We start from the raw sequence: 25,223 nt of genomic DNA, 5'->3' as shown, positions 1-25,223 counted from the left end.
ATGCTTTAAATTTCAGGTAAATTTTAAGGAGTTAAAAAATGTGCAGCATTAGATGGAAGATTTCCCCTTTTATCCAAAATTGAATTGATATTCAAAATTAACAATAAGTTTGTTGATTGTAACTCCTGCCTTTATTGTGCATGCGATATCCCATGACTTGAAGGTCCTAGAAACATTATTTTGAGACTTTTGTGAGTCCGAGCATGAAATCCCTTGATTTAGATGAAACCCAAACAAATGTAGCAGAATCATTATTTAAGCAATATATTACATTGAAAGAATTAAATTTGTGAATCCACAGTATCCTATTTATATATAACTATGATATCAATGTTTAACTTCACTGTCATGTGGAGATGATATTAAGCATCAAAACCCAGGTCGTATCTAAATGAAATAATGTGGAATAAAGTTATATATTTTCATTCTAAAAAGAATCAACTCTGTAAAGTTACACTTAAAACCACCAATTATAGGTAATATTTGTTATTGCAGAGAGGCATATCCAGAAATGGAGGTCCAAGATGTGCAGTTGGCATTTAATATTACCAAAGTTAGTGCCATTGATAAAGAAAGGTATGTGAAATCAATAGAACATAATCCAGAGTATCTAGGTATCGGAAAAACAGAAATTTGAATTTGTAGAAATAAATTTTAGTTGTATTTGGTAGGCTGCTTAAAATCACAATGATATCACAAAAATTGCGGATTTTGTTAAGAGTACTATCAGAAATATTTAAAATTTGATTAGAAAGTGCCACCCACTTATTTGTAAGAAAAAAATCAAAGATGGGGAATGTTTGTTCGAGGTTACATGGGTTACATTGCAAAATTAACTCGCAAAAATCAATGTGAAGTGTGTTCCTCATTGTCTCTAGTTTCCAGATCACCCCATGTTACTTTTTCCTTAATATGAAGAAACACCTCTATGGAAAGCATTTTTCACCATCAGTAGCATTGTAAGAAAACTGAACATGCTCAGCTTGTAACGGTTGCCACTGAGGCAATATTGGTGTCAGATCAATGAAACTTGTACCACATAGACATTACACATTAGGCTAACAATATAAGATAAAGTTGATTTTCTTCACAATTAATAATGCAAATAAAGTATGTTATGATAGTTCTTTGTATAAAAGCTCTTATTTTAGATATTTTCTGTACAAGGAAAAATGCAAGGCATTTTCTGTTGTACTTCAGTTACTTTCATAAGTGTTTTTGGTTCAGTTAAGATTTTTCTTTTATTTCAATATTACTCATGTTAAAGCTTTCATTTTTTATGACTGCTAAAGCTTATGTTGGCATTTTTACAAATTTAAAAAATATTTATTCAGTGAAAATATTTAAAATAAGGAAGTCATTTTGGATATGAATACAAAAGATAGTTTTAGCTATAGTAGTTTTCAGCCTCTGTTTTTTTTTGACTCTCCAGGGAAAAGGCATACCAAGCAAAGCTGTACTGTGAGAACCACCTGAGGAATACAGGAGTGCGATTGGATATGCGACCTTATGCATGTGGAAACATTTGCTTCTGCTGTGATATGTTTGGGTGCCCTAAAGTAAGTTTTGCAAAAATGCATTGCCGTAAATAGTGTGAATGACTTTCGTTCCTTGCACGAAGTTTTGTTCTCATCTCCTTCACCTGTAATGTAAGAATCTAACTTGAGAAGCATAAATTAATTTGTAGTTAAATTCATAACTTTGGGATCAGGAGTGTTCATATTTTGTTGTTGATCTTTTAATTCAAATCCATCATGTTATGACTTAGAATTAGTTCTTAGGTTATTTGATCATTGATGATTATTTGTTTGATATACCTGCAACAGCAGTAAGGAAATAAAACTATATCTAGAGAACTGACCAACTTGAATGCATGTACCATACAGTGGAACCTCGCTTAGGGAGCTCCTATCAAAGCGAGTAATTTGTGTATGGCAAGCAAAAATATTGGTCTCGAAAATGACTTGCTTAACAAGTGATTTTTCACATATTGAGTGACAAGGATAGAGGAATTCCTGAATTAATTGCATGCCTGCTACTGCAGTTTGCCTCTAGCACTCGTTCCACTAACATCATAGCATCGCTTGTGATTACACATGTTTCCAAACTTGTGTTCAAATATATTATTAATTATTTCTTCATGCAAACTTTGATAATATTTTGTACATTGTTTTAAAATTGACCCTGAAGAAAAATTTGCAAGAAGAAAGCCATAAGATAATAAAAATAAAAAATAACTGTAGAAATGAATTGTAAAATAAATAAAAGTTAGGAACAAGGTGTTCGCATGGCTGATCTAGTATGCACATCAAAAATTGGTTAGCATCAACGATTGGCCCTTTCTTCAAGAACACAGACAAGAAGAAGGAGATAGATACTTCAAATAGCATGACAGGAGTATCTACGCAACGGATGCGTATTCTGAACGATGTTGAAAGCGTGCGAGGCGGTTCAAGCGGCAATGATAAAGGCTTTCAACAGTATTCCGGAAACCGACTTCCAGTGGGCTTTTGACGAGTGGCAGACGTGCCGAACTAAGTGTATCGATGGAGGAGTAATGTATTTTGAAGATTATTAAGTAATTGTAATGATAACTGCAAAAAATTTTGATTTTTGGAACCAGGCCCGATACTTATTGTATGGGCCCTCTACATTGTGTAAATGTTTATAATATATCTCATCAAGTGCATGGTAAATTCAATAGAGAGTCTTTTTAATTATCTGGTGAAAGAAAACAATGCTACAGGGTCATGCAAGTTAAAATACTAATAGAAGGCAAATCCAAGACTAACATAGGGTCATTCTGATGAATAGTAATTTGGTGTTAAATCGGAGTACGGAGAAGAGTTAGTTGATAGAGGAGTGAGGAAAGAATGAATAGGGACAACAAATGGTATTACTTAAAATCAGTTGCATGATCCAGTATGGAAATCTCCAGGGTGTTAAGTTCACATAAAATTTCTTGTTGTTCTAAAAGTCCATTTAATGGTCTTGAGTTGCATTTATCTAGAAGGTTTTAAATCTTTGCAATGGCCTTGTGAATGTGTAAAAAGAATGATTTTTTCACCTAAGATTTGGTTTTATGATAATAGGAGGTAAACTTGCAGCATAGAGATATTATTTAGAAAATCTCACTTATTTGCATTTTACATGAAATAGTTCAGTATGTATTTTCATTATTAAAGTTTTATTCCCTTTGATTTAACTTTATAAATTGAAGCAGTTTTAACATTTTATGAGGCAAATTTTCATCAATGGGGAAAACATCCATTGAGACTTTGCCATCATGTCTATTGAAGGATTAAGCCAGGAAAATACCTTACCTTGAGATATACAATCCATTGAGGGGTGGAAGAAGGGGGGTTTTTAAGTTGTTGATGATAAAATATGCTAAAATATAATCATGAAATTAATTAAGTGCTGTAATGTTGAAGGTTGATGCCATTGACTACTACACAGAAGAGGAACAGAAGCTCAGACTTGCCGTTGATGAGGAGAGGAGTTATGCTCTGCAACGCCCCCTGGGCATTGCATTTGTGACTCTCTCGTCTGTGGATGAGGCCAGTAGAATTCGGGAGGACCATAACATACGGTGTCAGTGTGCAGGCAGTCCACCATCCTCCTCAGTGAGCCACCAGTTGGAGCCGCATGAATGGAGGGTGGACTTTGCCCCTCCTCCTTCAGACATTTACTGGTGACTGTCATTAATTTTTTAATGGTCTGACTAGTCATTACATGCCCCAGAGAAATATCGATTTTACATTTTTCAGGGCTGATTTAGTGTATAATTTGATTTCCACTAGAATCCAGGAACTCTCAGTCAACTTTTGATGTGTTCTAATGGCTTGGGAGCAAGCCATGAGGACATCATGTCTATAAAAAGGCACGTATAGTTGTTCATAAGGAGTTTTGATGTGTTCTAATGGCTTGGGAGCAAGCCATGAGGACATGTCTATAAAAAGGCATGCATAGTTGTTCATAAGGAGTTGAAATTTATTTGGAATGCATTATTTTTTGGTTCAATTCACCATTTTTGCAGTAGGATTGATACGGTGGAAAAGATAAATTTTAAAAAAATTAAAGAACAACAGGTAATACTGTGAGTGACATCAGCAGAGTCACCTGCTGATGTACACCAAGATGTGAGAATTTCAATGTAAAAATCATTCTTGGTTACCAAGATTCCAACCTGGATCCATTGGTATCTGGTCAAGTGCTATAGCCTGTTAAACTACCAAGGTGTCCTCTTACACTTACAATTTCTAAGTGCCTAAATGTAAAGTAAAAAATGTGTATGTGAGTTCTGTGAACATATCAATATTCAAAGCCATAATATATGGCTTTGAAAATTTACATCATGCTTTTATTTTGTCATACAAAAAAGTATGCCAAATCCTATACTTTTTTTATGCTCTTAGCTTTAAATTGTAAATGGTATTAAAGTAATGATGTTGTGCTGTATACAGTTATGGTCTTACTCATCAGTTCCCTTGTATTATACCTTGTTTCAACTTTCTTTCTTTTCACCGGCCATTAATTGAGGGAAGCTTAACCATTGGTAATTGTAAAGTGGAAGGAAAACTTTAGAATGCTATGACAGATATTTTATGTAGGTAAAGAAAATGTCCTAAATCTCATGGCAATGCATATTCTTGGGGTATTAAAATTATGAGTTTTCGTGTAATTTTAAGTAAAATTTTCGTTGTTTTCTAATTTGAAAATGTTTTGATCTGCCCAGGGAGAATCTGTCTGTTGAGCCCAAGCTGTGGTATTTGAAGGCCTTTGCAATCAACTTATTCTTGTTTATCATCCTGTTCTTCTTAACAACTCCAGTGATTGTGGTCAACTTGCTGGATCACTTCAACTTCTCAAAGGAAATAGTACAAGTGGTAAGCTATGATTGAAAGATTTGATTGTTTTATTATATAATTTATATTATTCATAGAAATATTCATTTTCACTGTAGCTGGTCTGTATATGATGAAGTATGAGTGATGAATGATTACAAATTATTTAAATATTGATGGCTCCCTATATTTTAGGTTAAAATGTCACTGTACATGTTTTTTAATTTTTTTCTCAAGTCAAGGATTTTTAATATTAATTATCTTGTTGTCTTTCATCACACAAATTTTAATTGCTCCTAAATTTCAATGCAATCATTTCAGAGTATAAATGATTCGACTTGACCGAGATACGAACCCAGATCCCTCAATGTCCGGTCTAGTGCTTTAGCCAGTTAAGCTATCGAGGCGTCCTCTTAAGCTTTAAAATTTACAAACACTCTGAATTATTTCATTGAAATGCGTATTAGCAGATGCCTCCATTAAAAGTTACTGTTGTGGCATCTCCTGCAGTTTCTTTGGAATTTGTTCCAAAGTTTTCAAAGTATTTAGTACAATAAGGAAAGGTTTTAATGCACTCAACATCACATAAATATTTTGTATTACTTGTGTTGTACTATAAGTCCATAGGAAAAAAATGGAAATACAAATATTTTTGGGTAGACATTTTTCTTATTTATCAGCGTAATCATTGCTTGCTACACTTTTTTCTACATTATAAAAACTTTTTTAAGCTGTCCTTAAAGTAGGATTTTGGAAGGTCCTCAAATTAGGCATGTGTTGACAATGACCGCATCATTTGATGTGAATCGTTTTCCTCAGTCATTTTTTCAAGACAGGAAATAAGAAAAGTCCCTGGGGGCCAAAGCTGGTGAATTCAGTAGTTGATATTATACTTTGAACTTTAATTCCATGATTTTTGCAATCAAAACTGTGCAGGTTGGCACCTGTGCACTGTCTTTATGGAAGAGAATTTTTTTTCTTTGCCAACTAAGGGTGGTTTTTATTGATTATTTCTGTCAAGTGGCTCATTAAAAATGCATAATACTCTCCATTTATAGTTTATCATTTTTGCAAGTAATCAATGAAGATGATTCTGCATGCATCCAAAAAAAAAACACCTTGTCGGCCATTTTCACCATCTTTGCCTTCTTTGCAGCCACATTACCTTCAGAAACCCACTGTTTCAACCGCTCTTTTGTCAACATGGCACCTATTTTGCTGAGATTTTTTTCACATCCAATTTTGCATGCAATTGAAAACACTGTACCTTCTGATATGCCCTTGGACTAAAAAATTCGGCAAACTTTGATGCATCAATCACTCAAAACAATATTGTGGAATCTGTAAATCATTTCAGAGGAAGTCATTTCCACTGAATTTATTGAAGGATGTTCATCATTCGTTAATGTTCAGCCATGTTTGTTTACCATATTTTAAACAGTCACAAACAAAGGAACAAATGTGCCATGAACTTCATCCAACTCGGCTTTGATCTCTTTTGGTGCTAAGTGTTTGGAGTAGAAGTGCTTAATCGCCATGTGAAACTCATTTTTTCCATTTTTCTGAATAAGCAAACATTAGTTGCTTAAATTGGCTGTGAAAAGGAAACCACAATTGAAAAGACAATAGAAAAAGGTAGCTGCGGCAACATTGGTTACACTGATTTTATGGATTAGTTCAACCCAGTCTTCATTGTTTCATGCCCATGTTCAGACATTTATTTTCCTTTTTTTACTGAATGCTCCTGGCCACTAGTGCTTCTTTACTAGACTCAGATTTAGAAATATAATTACAAATTCGCCAGGTTAGTTTGCTTAATATTTTGTTGGCAAATAAAATGGCCTTGAATTTTTACTGACCAGTTATTGAACCTTATGATTTTTTTAAAGGTCATTATTTCAGTCTTATCATTTTTGTTTCCTTGTATTTCAAAATAATGATGTGTTACTGTTATTTTATGTTACCATGGCTGCTTAGATCATGTAAAAAAATGCTGAGATATTTGCATCTGTATTAATTATTTTATTTTTTACTTCATCCTTTGTAACATATTCAGTTTCCAAGTCACTTGCGAGAGCATAATAAATATGTACCACTGTTTTTTCATAAGTAAAAAATGTACTTCATCTCAATCATCCATGAGTAATTAGTGTACTGCAATTTCAAGAAGACTTCCTAATTGTAAAAAGTTCAGTCAAATGGAAAACTGGATCCATTAAAATTCAGTGCACAATATGTAGGCTTTTTGCTGCAATTTGTGGCAAACGATTAATTTTATATTAGCTTGTATGTTATGAACATATATTTTCCACTCACAATACTAATGTTTGCACTTTTTTGTGAGAAAATATTTAAAACATTTGTCACATTATCGGGCATAAAGAAAACCACATTCCCCTTTCCAATTACTAGAGAAGATGTTGTCAGTGATGTGGACACAGTTATTGATACTTAATTATCTTCAGTTAAATTCTCTATTTATCCTAAAATGATGTTCGTTTATTCATAATAAAAGGGTTTGGAATTCAGCATAGTTGATAATGCGATTCCTAACTTCACTGCCTAACAACCCTCCATCAACTATTCTAAGCTCCACTTTCCATGCTGCAAAAAGTGTATACGTTCATCCTCTGTATGGTTATCCTAAAGTGTATGCTTCCCACATGCATGAAGTGTATTGAGTGTAGCAGCCTTCACATAGAAAAGAGCTTTTGCATCTCCTGTTCCTAAGTGTTAGCTTTAACAAACTAAGTACGAGGTCTGTTCAAAGAGTATCGTGAATTTTGAATTTTCGCGGGTTGCGTGTATTTGATTTTCGATTTTTTTGTGGCGTTACGTTGGTACTTCCGTCTCTCACTTCTGCCGAAAAGTTCGGTCATTTTGAATGTTCAGTTAATTGTTGACGGCTGTTTTGCTTGGACGTGTTTTGGCTTGTCTTCAATTTTTGCCTGTTCCAAAAAATGGATCAAAGAATGAGTATCAAATTTTGTGGGAAAACAAAATTAAGTGCACAGATGCATTTGGAATGTTGACTGTGGCAAATGGAGAAGCTACCTTGGATCTAAGCAATGTTTATTGGTGGTACAAAATGTTCTCAGAGGGCCGAGAAGATGTGAACGACGAAGAGCGTGCCGAATGCCCGAGCACATCAACAACAGACGGAAACATTAAATGAAGTGGAGAAAATAGTATTGGCCAATCATCGAATCACTATAAGAGAAATTGCTGAGGACCTAAACATATCGATTGGCTTGTTCCATTCGATGTTTACCATGATTTGGGCATGACACAGGTCGCCGCAAAATTTGTACCAAAATTGCTCAATTTTTACCAAAAACAGCAACGTATGAACATTGCTGATAAGGTGTTAGACTCTGTCCACCACTACCCAAATTTGCTCCAGAGGGTCATAACTGGTGACAAATCATGGGTTTATGGTTATGACGTGGAAACTAAAGCTCATTCATCCCAATGGAAGCTGCAGCACGAGCCAAGACCGAAAAAAGCTCGCCAAGTTCGGTCGAATGGGAAAGTTTTGCTTACAGTTTTCTTCGATTGCAGGGACATGGTGCATTATGAGTTCTTGTCACAGGTAGAATGGTAAATAAGAAATATTACCTGCAAGTTTTGCGAAGTTTGCTCGAAGCAAGCCAACACAAACGCCCAGATTTGTGGAAGAACAAAAATTGGCTTTTGCACCATGACAACGCCCCTGCTTACACATCATTACTTGTGCATGAATTTTTGGCCAAAAACAACTCACTAATGATGCCACAACCACGGTATTTCCCAGATCTGGCCCCAAGTGACATTTTCTTATTCCCGAAACTGAAGAGGCCCATGAAAGGACAACGCTATGGAATGATTGATGAGATAAAAACTGCATCGAAGGAGGAGCTGAACAAGATTACAAAAATTATTTTTTGAAGTGCTTCGAGGATTGGAAAAAATGTTGGCAATAGTGTATAATATCTAATGATGGTTACTTTGTAGGGGACAAAATAGATATTCATGAATAAATAAATAATTTTTGAAAAAACACACAAGTCACAATACTTCTTGAACAGACCTCTTGAAACTTGGATATTTTTCTCCTTGAGAGCCACTACTTAAGTATTGTGATCCACAGAACTAGTTATATTATATAAGATCCTCATCATTCTTTCCTTGAAAAAGGTAAGTAGTGAACAGGCACTCCACAATCTGCAATCTCGTAACTTTGCGTAACTAGTTTATTTGCCAAAATTATAAATATTTTTTATTTTAATTTTTTAATTAATAGAATATATTAAATTAAAATTTATTCCAATATTACCCATCAATCACAAAAATTGATACTAAACTTGTAGTCTCTTACAAGCTAAGTGTTACTGTAATGTGATTTAAGTTTCTTTTGCACTTGGCATAAGCTACAGAATGTTGCACATATCTAGTGGAAATGGTTTCTCTGTTGTTTTGAAAAATGGTCTCTCAGACGTTAATCTCATTTTAAGCAAAAAGTTATTTTTTTATATGGTCAAGTCATACCATATAAAGCATGTTGGCAGGCTCCATTGTTTCAAAAGCAATATGAGGTTATAGTGTGTCATAATCTTACTTCTTTTTTATATGAATATTGAGTAAATATTCTACTAATTTCATGCAATACTGCTCTAAGAGGAAAGTACATTATTCAAAGTGACGGTATTAATAATAGAAACTCCAATTTAAGTGATACATTTTCCTGCATATTCCTTTAGCCTTAGAAGAATCATTCTTTTGAGATACTTGACATCTGCAATTTCCCCTTACCTCTCCCCAATATTTATTCGCTGGAAAATGATCCAATAATATTGAGGTGTCAAAACCATATCTCAAAGGATAAAATGAAAGCAATAGGTCTAATCAATTAATATTGTCTCCATTAAATTTACGCTGTAGTTATGTTCTCAGCTGAATAATTTGATGTAGATTCTCACAAGTCATTGATGCTTTTTTAATGAAATAGTGTTGTTAAAAATAAGGCTATAATAAAATGAGCCATGTATTAAATCAAAACAAATATTAGATGAATAAGTGATAGTATTTAATGTTAAAACTATTAGTGCATTAATATTTCAAGACAAAATAAATGTTTTCATAGGTGTGAATAAATATTTATGATTTACAGAATCTCTAGCATTCTAAATGAAAAGATTGCCATGATGATTATTAAAAAATATTTTTATTGAATTATGTGAATGGTGCAGTGTTCAATCCTGTGGAAATCCCATGCTCATTTGTAATTCATGATGCTAATTGGTGGAAAGTACACTATTTGTTCTAATTTGTCATTCTTTTTGGTGTACAATACTCTATTGTGCACGTATCATAATTTTTATAGGGAATTGATTGGGATTGATCTATCTAGTAATACTTTGTTGCATTAAATGGATTGTGAAGTAAGTGCCCTCTTCTTAAGGTCACATTGAGAAAGCAATTAATTATGTGTGTATCAAAGATATATTTAGATTAATTTCACCTCAGAATTATCATCATTGCTTATAAATTTTTCTATGCTAGATCCTTTTTATCTTTAAAAAAAATAAGAGAATTTTTATTCTCTAGTTCATGTAAGTTATTTCTGTAAAATATTTCTCCACAAGGGAATAATTAAATACAAATCATGTCATAAATGACCCCCATCTTTTTTTAAGAGACTATATCAAGTAAATATTGTTTGTTTTTATCAATAAGAGAGTTATAATTATCATCGCTTGGTCAATAAAATGCATATATATCACTCATTATGTACATGTATTTCACTTGGCCATACCCCTTAACTACTGAAATAATACATATCAGTAATTTAAGAGGTGTTTAAATTGTGTACCATCTTAGTCATTCCTGAGGTTGTAATGCAATGTGCATTAATGTATTGTAGAAATTGATGAACTTCACTTTTTTTACATCCTAGAATCCAATCCTGTCTGAGTCTCTGCCAACCCTGCTGCTTTGGACTGTGGCTGCCCTCCTCCCTGCTCTTGTCTCATACTCTGACCAGTGGATGTCTCACTGGACACGCTCAAGGCAGAACCACACCATCATGAGGAAATGTTTCATTTTTCTCCTCTTCATGGTTCTCATCCTGCCATCTCTTGGACTTACCAGGTGAGTGCTGCTAGCTTTCTTTGTCTCTCACAAGTTAGCCATCTTTTGCTTCATTGTCTTCCGAGAAAGAGTTCCTCAGAAACCCAAGTCCTAGGATGTTTATGTAACAGCATGTTCAAGAGGTTTTCAATGCTCAAAATTTTCTCATAATCACAAGTGTTAAAACTGCTACTCCATTTTTAAATCATGGAATTGTTGTTTATTTCTTGTTTGATATCCTCTGTAATATTTTTACTGATTATATCATAGAGCATTTGCCCCAAAAATTAGGAGAATGAATCTGGATTTTAAAAATTTGTTGCAGGCACCTTGTCATGGTCTCTTTGATGATATCTAGAATTCCAAAATGGTTGCCTTTCAAGCTCCTTTTTTATTCTTGGGAATGAAAAGAAGTCTGGCAGTGCCTCATCAGGGTTGTGGGTGGCTGGGGTAGTGATCCAAGAGATCAGGCGAGATAGTCTCATGAGCAGCCATCTGAGCTTCAGACAGCACCTTGGGGACCATCTTGACACACATCTTTCTCAAGGCTGAATCTTCTGTAAGAATGCAATGTATTGTGGTTTTCGGAATATTGCACTCTTCTACTAACATTCTTACACCCTGGAGTCGATCTTACTTGAGCATGTCTCTCACTTTTTGCACATTTTTGTTGCACAGTGTTGTTTACGAACATCAAGGATGTTGCTCATCAACAATCTCCTCTCTATCCTCTCAGATCATCTTGTGCAGTGAAAAACCATTTGTTGAGACATTGCTTTGATTCCTTAAGCAGCCTTTACCATGGTGATGATCTCCAGGCTGATTTTCCAGGCTTAACAAAATGTTATTGCTTATCATTGCTAAATGGAATGTGGCATTGTGAATTTGTGAGGTGACCCTCGAATGGGTTCAATATAACAGTGATCCGCACATTGTAAAAGGCCCACAGACAACTTATGCCAGTTGTGTTGGTCTTCCATGACCTTTCGTGCCACAAAATGCCCCACTCCAGCCATGCACATCGACGGCGAAAAAATTATTCTACTTATTTTTGGGATAGACCCAGTATAACAAATGGCATTTGGGATAATATTATCAACAAGATATAAATTTGTCAAATACTTGATACATGATTAAGCACTATTTTATGATAGTTTGATCTGAAATGATCTTTAGAGTTGGTCAATATTATTTTTTTCAATTCTTCTGATTGAAAGAGTTGCCTCTTTTGATTTTAATTATGAATAAGTTCATCAAAATCGAAAATTCCCCTAACTTGCGGAAATGCATGAGTGATGTGTCGCATTTGTTGGTAACCAGATGAAATCAGTAATATCCTCTCAAGGCTTTATAAAATTACTTTTAACTTTCTATTTATCTTGGAATGTTAACTGGTAATGGATGACTAGTTTTATTAAGTTATTATAAAAATCTCCATCTGCAGACATCCAAATGAACGTTAAAACTTTCTTGACAACAAGGTGGAATCTGTAATGCCCTGCCTATTGGAACCTATGAGGCATATTCGAAAAGGAAGGGCTGTTTTCTTATACAAGGTGTGTTCAAAAAGTAAGGTGACTTTATATTTTTAAGTTTTTATTTATATATTCTTCAATATTCAAGGTGGCCCCTTCAAATTAATCCCGCCCAGGTATAATACACTTGTGCCAATGCCTTTTCTAATCCTCGAAGCAATTCATGCAAGCACTTTTTGGTAGAACCCAGAGCTCTTCCAGCAATGCAGTCTTTATCTTCTCAATTGTTGAAAATCTCCGTCCTTTCGTAGGTCTCTTCAGTTTGGAGAACAGGAAAAAGTTGCAGGGGGTCAAATCCGGTGAATATGATGGCTGAGGCATTATTATGGTGTTGTTTTTGGCCAAAAAATCTCTCACAAGTAATAATGAGTGAGCAGGTGCATTATTGTTTTGCAAAAGCCGCACAATTTCGGATGGTTTTTTTGTATTCCTTCTCGCAAACGGCACATAACTTCAAGGTTTAACCGTATGACCTTGTGGTAAGAACTCCTGATGCACTATGCCATGGTAATTGAAGAAAGTAGTGAGCAAAACATTGACATTTGATCGAACTTGGCATGCTTTTTTCTTGGCATGCCTTGGTTCTCTTGGGTTCTTCCATTGGGCCGATTGGGCTTTGGTTTTGACGTGATAACCATGTACCCATGATTCGTCACCAGTTATGATGCTTTTCAGCAAATCAGGATCATCGTTGACGTCATTCAGCTGCCCCTAAGTGATGCTCATGCGACAGTTCTTCTGGTCAAAAATAAGCAGTTTCGGAACGTTGGAACTTTGCTGACACACGTCTTATGGCCAAAACACCCAAAAAAATTGCATGGCACAAGCCAGCCACTATGTCAACATCATCAGCAACTTCTCTAATAGTGATTCAACGATTTTTCAAAACTATTTTCTTCACTCGTTCAAGGTTTTCATTTGTTGTTGATGTGTTGGGGCGTCGAGAGTTAGGTTCAGCACACACTCATTCAAAAACGAAAACCCACCATATGGCGAAAAAATGTTCATTCACATGGATATAGTCGTCAGGGAAAGGGATAGGAACACACATAAAAGACAAACTCAGGAAAGGTGGGGAAGGTGCAATCGAGCAGATCACAAATTCGAAAATATTTCCTTGACCGGGGCTTGAACCATGGATCTTTTGAATGGCTGAGCCAATGGATATATTGTTACTTTATATGTCAGTGTATCAGAACTCATTTTACTTGAATACTCCATCTTTTGGAGTAAACCATTAAAGTTATATTAGAACCTGTTATTTTTCTGAACAAGAAAATTATGAAACAATTTATTCGAAACTACTGTTTACCAAAAATACCCATTTCGATAGAATATTTAAAGCTGTATATAATATTAATCAGAAGTTTGAGACATAAATTTCAATGCTTATAAGATGCACCCCATATTGTAGCACTATTTTTCAGAGGAAAAAGTTCATTCTATATACTGGCAGATACAGGAACTGACTTCCTAAAAGGTAAAATGGAAAACTTGGTTTTAGGATACAAATGTTTTGAGAGGCAAACAGTAGGCAAGAATGAGTTAATTGTGTAAGAAAGTACCAATGTGAATAAATGTTGATGCATACAAAAAGGGTGAATACAAAAAAATTATATTTGTACCTTATATATTTACTTGTCCTCCTTCGACTAGTCCTTACTCGCTAACCCTTTCTTGCTCACTCCCCTTGTTTCCTTATTCTTGTCACACCTTTAAGTGCCACAAGCTTTGGTTCTGTCTGTTCATTCCCACCTCTGCAGAATATGGAGAAGTTGATAAAATCACTTGCAAACAACCTGCACAAATCTATGCTACTCTATTGTGGGACTCCTAAAAATTAATTTTTACCTTGTTTTGATTTGTTTTACTTTAAATTTCTGTGGTTTTTAGGGTAGTAATGCGTTGTTTTCTAAACTTTTTGTGGTATGAATGGTTATTTTGTGGTAGAAAAAATTCTTTTTATCTTTGAAGATACTTATTCTGGCATCATAATTAGTTGTTTACTTGGGGTTTTTATATTTGTGTTAGTTATACATTATCATCATAAAAAGATATTAATGTGGCATTACCATGTGGAAAACTGGAAAAATGTTGTAAATGAAATATAATGATAAAGGAATGATTTTTTAAATCTGTAATTTAAAAAAAACTGGATTTTTTTAAACCTGTCAGATCCAATTGAGTAGTGTCAGGTATGATGTGGTGGAAGTCAAACATAATGAATAACTGATCGTAGCACTTTCCCCGCTTGATTAAATTTTATTTTACGACCGTGTTTTTATGTATTACATTTGACCTGATAATGATGTAATACATCGAAACCCAGTCGTAAAATAAAATTTTATCAAGGGGAAAAGTGCTACAATCAGTTATTCAACCTGTCAGATCATTTTCATTATTTCTAAAACCAACTTGATTTATGTATGACTTGTCTCAAATTTCAAAAAATCACAAATGTTCTTTTTTTTACAATTTTTATTATAGCACTCATGCATTTTTGATATGGGCAGTTCATCCCACCAGCCAAGCAGATCGCTGGAAGTGTCTTTTCCTTCCAGACAAAGGTGCTTTCTTTGTTAACTATGTCATCACCTCTTCCTTAATTGGGACTGGTCTTGAGTTGATACGCTTCCCGGAACTGTTTGTCTATGCTGTTCGACTCTCTCTTTCCAGGTATGGGCTTTTTTTATAATTGTTTACTCGTAAGGCATACTTGGGCTTGAAAGAAGTATCCAGGACAGGAAAACTAATGAATTAATTTGTTTGTTTGAAGGTCTAAAGCTGAAACTGCTAGTGTGAAGAAGGAGATTCTCTGGGGATTTCCATATGGAGTCCAGTATGCATGGATGCTCCTAATATTTGCCATGACCATCATGTATAGTCTTTCATGTCCTCTTATTACTCCATTTGGTAAGTTTTCCTTTACCAAGAATCATTTCACCCTTTTAATGCGTGTGCCTTGTATTCATTACTGTGAAATTGCATCTCTGAGGTGGAGTTTTTTTCTATGATTTAGCCTCATCCTTCATGGCTGCGGTATAACTTTGGTTTACTAGCACCTTTGTCCAAGAAGTACTTCATCTCTCTTCTGTGCCAACTCGCCTTTAAGGAAAGGTGTCTATTCAGTATTTTTTTATGGAGCCAAAATTTAATTGACAAAACTCAGAAGAATGCTAAACAATGGAGGTTTTCTTAGGGGATAGTTTTCATTAAATAATGTGGGCACAAACTTGGGGTGGGTGCATCACCAACTTTTATTTAATATATGTGTGTATTTAAGTCTTCATTCATCCCATTTTCCCCTGTGCTTGAATGATCAGGTATCCATCCCTTCTGTCAAACACAGCCTTTCCTCGGAATATTACTGAATGGATAAAGAGATAACTTTGTGGTAAACCTACATCATGCTATATGGTAGATAGATGAAAATCAAAATTCCTGTTTATTTATAGTATTTATGTAATTTATTTTGTCATCATTGATCATTCAATAATAAGACTGCAGCCCTTCATCCTATCCCATCTGATGCTAAATGGCTTACTTCCTGGTATTTTTTGCAATGTACTTTCTTTGTTATCTGTCCCATATATTTATCCTTTAGTCTTCCTATTTGGACTTTTCCCTCTCTTTTTCCTTCTGTTATATTCTTCACAAATCCATTGTGCCTCAGGGTGTGGCCAATCCATCTGGTTCTTCTCTTCTCTATGGTGTTCCATGAAGTTTGTTCTTCGTATATTCTTCTGTACACTTCTTCATTTCTTATTTTATCCATCCATTTGATCTTAAGCATTCTCCTCCAGCACCAGGTTTTGAAGGCTTCTAGTCTTTTCTGGTCTACTTTTCCGATGGTCCATGCTTCTGATCCATGAAGTGCCACGCTCCATATGAATTTTTTCACGTATTGTTTCCTCGTCTGTAGTCCTATCTCCTTTGAATACAGCAGATGTCTTTTCATTGTTGATACTCTTTTAGCTTGAGCTATTCTTTGCTTGATGTCTGTAGTACTTCTTCTGTTCCATGTGATGGTACTTCTGAGATAGGTGAAGGAATCCACTTGCTCTAATTTTTGTCCTTTCAGTGTGACTCCTGTATTCCGCTTCTCTCTTCCACATACTATGATTTTAGTCTTCGTCTTGTTTATGTGTACCATGTGAAATGCACATTAGTGGAATACTGTTAAAAGTTACTGTTGTGGCATCTCCCGCAGTTTCTTTGAAATTTGTCAAGGTATAAACAGCCTAAGTGTTTAAAAGTTGGCTTTAACCTAGCTGACTGTGGTGTGTCCCACACGACTGCGAATGCCTGTGACATTGTATTTACGGTATTTCGTCACATCTTGTTCCTTTAATGCCCCCAAAATTTCAGAGTTTTAGAGGACGCCTTGATAGCTTAACTGACTAAAGCACTCGACCGCACATTGAGGGATCCAGGTTTGAATCCCAGTCAACATGAATGATTTTACACTCTGAAATTGTTGCATATTGGAAGAGATTATGATGTAGATGAGGATAGCTGAGGTCCAGGCTAACATGATTGCTACATAGGAAGGGCACTAAGAGAATTGAAATCAAACAAAGCCATGGGGTATACAAAATTCCTATCCAACTATTTATGGCAATAGGATGTTAAAGACTGATAGAGTGGAGAAGTCGGGCATACAAGGAAGGGGAAGGAATATGATTGGGTTACAGGATGGAATGAAGGGATGAAGAAAGTGTGCAGAAATGATGAGGGACTTACTTCAGTGTCAGATGCCAAGTTGTGTATTTGTTTGGAGAGGCAAATAAATGTGTTGTTGTACAATTGTACATATAGGCCTTGTCCATCTTAAACCTACCTTAACTGGTAGGATACCAATAGTAATGATAATAATTGAAAACTTCCATTTCCTGAACATTTTCTTTTAATGAAATTAATGTAGTAAACCAGAATTTTATCAATTAGAAATGATACTGTAAATAGCTCAGTGCATACAATGACTATGACTTCATTCAGAACATTATCTGTTGTAACAGTTATAGACAAATGGGGATACTTATTGCCTCACAGGAAGTGGTATTCAAAAGTTTTTTCTTAAATATTTCATGTGCCCATTAAAAATTTAAATGCTGTGTTAGGCAATAAGTATCCCTACATTAGTGTCTTCTCTTGCATGTGTGATATGTTTTATTTATAAAATTTATGTTCAAATTCTCAATGAAATCATTGCTTATGTAATTATTTCTTCTTTTTCCTACAGGCCTACTGTACATGGTGATGAAGCATTTTGTTGATAAGCATAACATCTATTTTGTGTATGGGCCTTCAAAAATCAACAAACAAATTCATGCTTCTGCAATAAATGCTGTAATTATCTCGATTGTAATGCTTCAAATAAGCTTCACCACATTATCAGCTCTAAGAGGTCTCAATGACATAACTATATTTGCCCTGGCTGGTCTTATGCTGACCATCATCACTCTGTTAGCCCATATCTTCTTAAACTGTTGCAAAGGCATCAGTCCAATATCATATCAGGTATGTATCTTTATTTAATTCCAATTTTATCCGTGTTATATCATGGAGTATAGTAAAATAATGTATATTAGGAATTTGCTGTTCCTGATCAGGCTGTTGATTTTGTATTATTAGTTCAGGGTGATTGGGGTAACCACAGTTATCTCTAGTGCTAAAATAAGATTCCTGCACAGTACAGAAGACATTAGTTTTTTGTTGTTTTCTGTATTTAATCAGAATCCACTTTCATGGAAATCTGAGGGGTATGGTGCATGGGTAGAATAAATGCCACCAATCATCATAGAGCATTACAATACAACACTTTCAGAGTATAAAAATCATTTGCTTTGACCGGACGGATGACTCGGTTAAAACTACTGTCATGGCATCTCCCACAGTTTTTTGGGATATCTAAGGTCATATTTGCTCTAATGAGGTATAAGCAAAGCTGTGCAGCAAATTTTTTTATTTTTCTGCCTTCACAATTTGGCTACATTTGGTTGATTCTAGGATGGCTCATTTAACTTGAGGGCAGTATATTTGGCTGATAAGGTAGGGGGAGAAAAAGAATAGGCATGTTGGATGAAATGAAGGGAGATGGAATGCTTGCGGAATAGGGTTTATTTTCATGTATGGTTTTTGGTTGTGTCTTGCGAGGCTAGACTGTGGTCATGTAGTGGTAATTAGTCAGTATTCATCCAAAACCTACCTTTAAACAGTTACCAAACCAGAGTTATCAACCTAAACGTCAGTTTGATATATGAGGATAGGGCTCACCTAGTACGTAGCTCAATGGCATATGAAATTCATACAGCGTCGTAAAGGAGCCACTTCCTTTTATTGTGTTACTTTTGGTTTCTCAGAAAAATGTTGTACCCAAAAAATCACACGGCTTGGGTGAAGCTGAGGTTGACCAGAGGTATCACCTGGAATAAAACCTGGGCACTCTGGTCAGTAGTCCAGCTCTATCCACTGGTCTATCTTGTGACCCTTTAAAGAAAGGCAATATCAGTGCATTTTAAATGGTTGACTATTATATACCGATCTAAAATTAATGGACTGACTGGAGGTAACATGAAGTATTACACATGCCTTGTGCACCTGTATATTCTTGAGCGTTTACTGTAGTGTAGGGTGTTTTTTCATGTTATTTAAGGCTTAGGATTGTAGTGATGGATAATCTGTGTATCCATCCAGTATCTACCGTGATCGGTAGAATACCAATAATAATAATAATTTGTTTGTTTATTGAATCTGTTTTGGAGCAGTCCCGGACATCACACACCGATTCAGAATTGGCTTCCCCCAGGCGAGAAATGCCTAAGTCCCCGACTAATGGCACCGCAAGTCGTTCAACGAGCCAACAGTTTGTTCCTGATGTCCTCCTTCCACCATCTCCTTCACATTCTGCTGGTCACCCTGACTCTCCATCCATGGCTACCAATGTTGGTGACTATGGAACTGGTGGATTAAGAAATGGTGTGCAAACTACTTCAACGGGTGATGCTGTCGTGACAGGACAACCTGGGAAATTGTTATACCAGGGCTATGATGCTGGGAGTTCAGAAGCATAGTCTGGTAAGGTAATGATTATCTACATTATGAGTTCAACCAAATATGCATTTGTGTTGCCTATTATGATCCATTTGGAGTTGAATTTAAATTAAGTAGTTAATTTCATAATTTTTGGCATGATCGTGTGGAATTGAAACATATTGATGACCAAATTATTTAAATTTTGCCTTGAATAAATAATCAATTTTTGATCATGTTTTTGATGTTCCACGCCATCTTAAAATAAATCTAGAAAAATTATTCAAGGTTCAAGCTGAAAATGATGTAATAAGCACGAAATACCTGAATGTGATATAGTGCATTGAATCCTTGTAATCAATAAAATTGTTAAACAGTGGAAAATTGAGATCATGTGGTCTGAATAAAACTAATGAAGGCTTGAGAAAAGCAAAAACAAAGACAGTTAGAGCTTGTTTTTTAACATAAACTTAATGGATATAATCCTCCAATTTCATTTTTGAATCCAGAAATTATAATGTAAGATCTTACTGTCCCAGATATTGCCCACCTTTGGTATATTTTCCAGGTTTCATTTAAATTTAGGCTATATGTTGAATACATTAAAACCTCCCAACAGTGAACAGTCTCTTGAGGGTGATAATTGTCTTCTCTTTGGAGGTGCCTTCTGTTGATAGAGAGACTATTGCCTATGCCCCAAACATTTCTAAGCAGTGAAAATTTAAAGACTGATTTTTTATATAAGTTTTTATTGTGTATTTTCATGCATATTTCTAAAGTGAATATGTTGTTTTTCAATAATTGCTATTGTCACCGTTAAACTTTCTATCATCACCACTTACTTCCTGTAATCAGGGTCAGCATTTAAAGGAGTCTTCATCATTCATACAAATATCACTTATTCCTTTTTAGATCATTCCAATCACTTAATAACTGTAGGCCCACTGAAATTGTTAATCAAAAATAATTTTGTAATATAATCATGTAACTAGGTCAAATGAAAACCGAACGCCTACCGTAACATACAGTTCGCTAAAAGCTAGAATTTTATGTATCGATACTACCATCGCTGTGGCAGGAGAACTGAATATTGACAATTCACAGGCACACACAGTTGTTGGGTTATGTCCTTGTTGGTGCGCAGACTGGTTGTTGTAGAGCAGTGGTTCCCTAAGTGGGCGCTATCACCCCCCATGGGGTGATGCTCTAGTCTTTGGGGGCAAAAAGAGTCATGGAAGTGGCAGGGGCTGCCGGAGGGTCCTGACAATGTAACATTTGCAAAGGCTCGGTAACCTTCGTTTTGTCTCCGTTTCAAAGCTTTGTTTTTTAAGTTTACATTGTTTCCCGCTTATGGAAGTAATTTAAACCATGTGTTTACTTACATTTTATAGTAGGAATGGTTGAAAAATATTTCCAAGCCTTTCTCTTACAACTTTTGAAGGGGTTTAATCTCATTTGGTCTATCGTTCGCAAAACTTCACTACACTGAGTACTTAGGCAGTAAAGTTCAGTGTGAATTAAATGGGTGTGAATCCGGAGAGGAATCAGCTCTTCTGATAATTAGATTTGGTGTTTTTATATTAAATATTTACCTGGATAATCATTTTCCAAACAATTCGGTTCCAATGATATTATCAAGGCTGTATTGGTAAGTTATTTTTCATTCATCGCATGATATCATTCTTGAAAAAGAACTATTATATGATTTTTTGTATCATTTTATAATGGCAAAGTATATTACCAAAATAAATGGCCAGTATATTGTTTATGTTTTCATGAAATGGTAAAAGATAGGTGATTTCCACATTTTTTGGGCTGTGTCCACAGATGTTGTTTAAATTCACAACAGTTTCGCCAGCTATCCTGCTGGCATCTTCAGGTCAAGGATGGAAAGAAGCTCGTTGTCCCGTCTTATATAGGGAAAATCCGGCACCAAGATAGTTCAAAAAAAGGACCTTTTCTCTCGTACCTCATATGCATATATACAATTGAACTTTCCCTTTGTCGGCTAGATATCAATTAAATGAATTCCTGGTTCACTGATCTAAGTCACGGTTTTGCTGCCATTGTGCATTTCCTTGAAGCATATCTTTTTACAAACAATGGGTAATATTCACAATAATTCCTTGGATAAAAAGAAAACTCTGGAAATATTTTGCGCGTACCAGTAAATTGAGTAGTAAACATACTTATTCACAAAATTCCTCTTAATAATATATCATCAAATGAAAAGGTGGCCTTGCTATGAAATAAATGTTAGTTGAACCAACGCACACACAAGTATTCAAAAATTGAACCAAAGCCAATTTCACTGCAACAATCCCTTGAACTGCCTTTATTATGAATACAATTTAGGGAATTGCATGGACTAATATGATTCATAACGAGAGAATAGGAGCCAAAGAAATATCATTTCACCCTCAACTGACTAGATTATAGGGTGAATTCGAGAGGAGCTTACTTTGCAGCCGAGTGTTTGGTTTCTCTATGAAAGATGGCAAAGGTGCATTTGAAGACCTCTGGCACAAACTTCCTATGCACCATTTTTTAATTCACTCTCGCATGATAAATGTCTCGCATTTGTATATGAAATGTATAATATTCATATGAAATAAATTAACTATATTAATATTTTCAGTTTACTGAAGTCCGTTCATGAGTAAAATAACGTTTAAATAAATCCTGTTTTATACCAGGTATTCAGAACAAATACATACAGGTATATATTCAGCGTTGCTTATATGTTTGAAATTATGCCACTAGCACATAAATATTTTGTTTTGATGTTTTACATATGATTATAAGTAATTTTATTTTAAAAAGCAGCCACTTAAAGATTGAATCCAAGTCTTATCATTAGCCATACGTGGGGGACCCAAATAATAACAGGAATGTTGTAATAGATTCTCTAGTTCTCAATATATTTACATTAAATTTTGTTCACCTTCAAAGTATTCCCCATTGACCACAATGCACTTCTCCAAACGATGCTTCCATTGTTCGTAACATTTCTGAAATTCATTTATTGGGATGTCCTTTAGGCCTCCTAGCGATTTTTGTTTTACCTCCTCTACAGTGTCAAAATGCTTTCCTTTCATGTCCCTTTTGAGTCTGGGGAACCAAAAGAAGTCACAGGGAGCTAAATCCGGTGAGTGGGGGTGGTGGACAATTGATGTCATGCTGTTTTTTGTTAAAAGCTGCATCACGGACAGGGCTGTATGAGCCATGTTGTCATGATGGAAGAACCAGTCGCCTGTGTACCAAAGATCTGCTCTAGAATCCTCTGAATTGAACTCAGTGACACTCCAGACATCTCACAGAGTTGATCAATGGTTCTGCGATGGTCGTCACGAATGAGGGCATTGATTTTGTCGACGTTTTCGTTAGTTCTTGATGTTGAAGGGCGGCCTGAACGGGGTTGGTCTTCAATGGAAATTTCACCATTTTTAAAACGTGTAAACCATTTGTAGACTCTGGTTTTGCTTAGGGCAGCTTCCCCATAAGCAGTCTTGAGCATTACAACAGTTCCGCGGCCAATTTCCCCAACAGGAAACAAAATTCCACTGCAGCCGCTATTCTTGATGCTCCACTATCACGGTTTTCACCAAAATGAAAAAAGTTGTTTCACTGAAACAGCTCTCACAGACAAACCGATCCAGTCAGAGCAACGGCACTGCACATACTGATGCAGGTGGTGTGAGCCTGACGTACGACCGGCCGAACAAAGGCTTCCCCCTCTCTCATTCCCTACCACAGCCCAATTTCCATTTATTTTGGGTCCCCCCTTGTGTGTGTATTCTATTTAGTTAATATATATTAAATTTTATTTTAACAAAGTTATTATTTAAACCTTTATTGTAGAAACAATGGCAGGAAATGAATCATCAAAGAAGAAATGTAGACAATAAAATGCGGCTTGTCATAAGTATAGATTTATAGAGTCTCTTATAAACAAGCACAACACTATGTGCTTACTATGCAAAAGGGTGTTTTCAAATGAGGTGGTGAAACCTTCCACACTAGTTGGCCATTTTAGGAAGGCACATCCTAACTAGACAGAAAAGTCTTAAACATTTTTTGAGTCATTTAGTGAAAAATCGCCCAACACTTTCAAATATGTTGTGTAATGCTTCAAAACATATCACTGATGGTTGGTGTGTAGCATACAATACTTGAGGATTTCACTATTAATTGCCAAATCCATAAAGTCACATAGAATTGGTGAAGAACTCATCTTAGTGGCAGTAAGTGAAGTCCTGAGTACTGTTCTGCATAAGCCATCATATGATACAATAAAAATTATTCCCCTAAGCAACTCTTCAGTTCAACGAGGAATAGATGTAATGGCTGAAAACGTGGAAGATATATTGTGCAACATCCTGAGAACAACAGAATTTGCATTACAGTGGGACGAGTCAACTTTGCCAGGTAATGAATCTTATTTCTGGCTTAAGTATGATTTATGAAAGATGAAAATCTATCTCAAGAATTTTTGTTTGCAAGACAATTAGAAATTGACACTGGGGGGGAGTCAATATTTAGTATTGTCAAGCAGGTCTTCAGGGACAAAAAAAATCCACTTTCTAACATACTTGCTGTTGCGAGAGAGTTTATTTCCAAGTTGATTTTATTTAAGTGCAACATAGGTGGCCGCGGTTGTCACTATCTTCTGTGCTTAAGCTAGAAAACCTTTGGGTAATGATGATTTGAGTCTTTTGTGACCATTTAGCCACCTTGCATAAAAATATGATGCAGCGATTTGAGGATCTTCTTATCTTGGAAATTCCAGACTGGGTGATAAATCTGTTTGTAGATATCGAGGAAGTTGTAGTATTATTGGAAGAATTATTTGGACTACAAAATGATGTTGAATTGAAACCAAAGTTTAAGATAAATTATTCAAGAGTTTTGATTACAGAAGGAGGTTTCCGATCTTTATCCTGCGTATTGGATAATGGTTAAAAAAACTCCTTGCGTTTCCGACATCATATTTGGTGGAACATGGTTTTAGTGCAGTCATTCAGCTTATTTCCAAAGAGTGAAACAGACATTAGGTTTGTGAGCGCAGTGATTTAAGACTCCTGCTAAGTGACATTAAAGCGGACATTGGAAAACTGATATCAGCTCTTCAAGCCCATCCATCCCAATCAATTTTTTTTTATGGAAATATGTTAAAAAATTAGGCAATAATTTCCTTCAATGACTTCTAGACCATAAAAAACTTTAATCAATAGTCACTTAATTGTTTAACTAATTTTAACAAAACATGATTCATTATTCCATTTTAATAAATTGAAAATTTTCATGTTGTATAATTGCTTAATTTAAGTAAAAAAAATGACAGGTAAACTTATAAAAGAAGCTTTTTAAAAATATTTGTTTTGATAGTTCATTTTTATGTAAAAAGTATGTTCTCACTATAAGTTAAGTCCTCAATGGAAGCTCTTTTAGAGTGTATGTACACTGGCAGAAAATCTGAATTTTTCGTTGCTATATAGCCGGATGGCCATGAGCCTGATTCACGTGCCTAATCAGAATCATCACATTTGCACATCAACAAAAACGTAGAAACATCAAGGTGTTACTTCATTTTCAAATACTGGATTGTGTATGTAAATGAAAGATTTCTTTAAAAATCATCAAAGTTATTTTTGTGTTGAGATTTTTTGGAAAATCATGGCTCAAAAACAATGCAGATTAT

At 35.2% G+C, this 25,223-nt stretch overlaps 1 protein-coding gene across 2 annotated transcripts in view; it reads left to right on the top strand.

Moving 5' to 3' along the window:
* Tmem63 (transmembrane protein 63) overlaps positions 1 to 25,223 on the top strand; it is a 41,305-nt gene that overhangs the window by 11,833 nt on the left and 4,249 nt on the right. The window contains exons 6-14 of one of the 2 annotated variants that reach the window (XM_071594288.1): positions 496 to 576; positions 1,433 to 1,559; positions 3,435 to 3,694; positions 4,739 to 4,889; positions 10,783 to 10,976; positions 14,978 to 15,166; positions 15,267 to 15,403; positions 17,733 to 18,010; positions 19,258 to 19,567. In XM_071594288.1, the coding sequence (XP_071450389.1) occupies positions 496 to 576; positions 1,433 to 1,559; positions 3,435 to 3,694; positions 4,739 to 4,889; positions 10,783 to 10,976; positions 14,978 to 15,166; positions 15,267 to 15,403; positions 17,733 to 18,010; positions 19,258 to 19,563 (1,723 nt within the window). In that variant the 3' untranslated portion in view covers positions 19,564 to 19,567. Of the gene's footprint in view, positions 1 to 495; positions 577 to 1,432; positions 1,560 to 3,434; positions 3,695 to 4,738; positions 4,890 to 10,782; positions 10,977 to 14,977; positions 15,167 to 15,266; positions 15,404 to 17,732; positions 18,011 to 19,257; positions 19,573 to 25,223 lie in introns of both variants that reach the window. The other variant, XM_071594290.1, reaches the window with a different exon arrangement.

The sequence above is a fragment of the Hetaerina americana genome, unplaced genomic scaffold, assembly GCF_022747635.1.
Source record: "Hetaerina americana unplaced genomic scaffold, ioHetAmer1.1.p SCAF_6, whole genome shotgun sequence".
Lineage (NCBI taxonomy): Eukaryota > Metazoa > Arthropoda > Insecta > Odonata > Calopterygidae > Hetaerina > Hetaerina americana.
The sequence above is the reverse complement of the archived record's forward strand: the minus strand, read 5'-3'. Positions and strand labels throughout refer to the sequence as shown.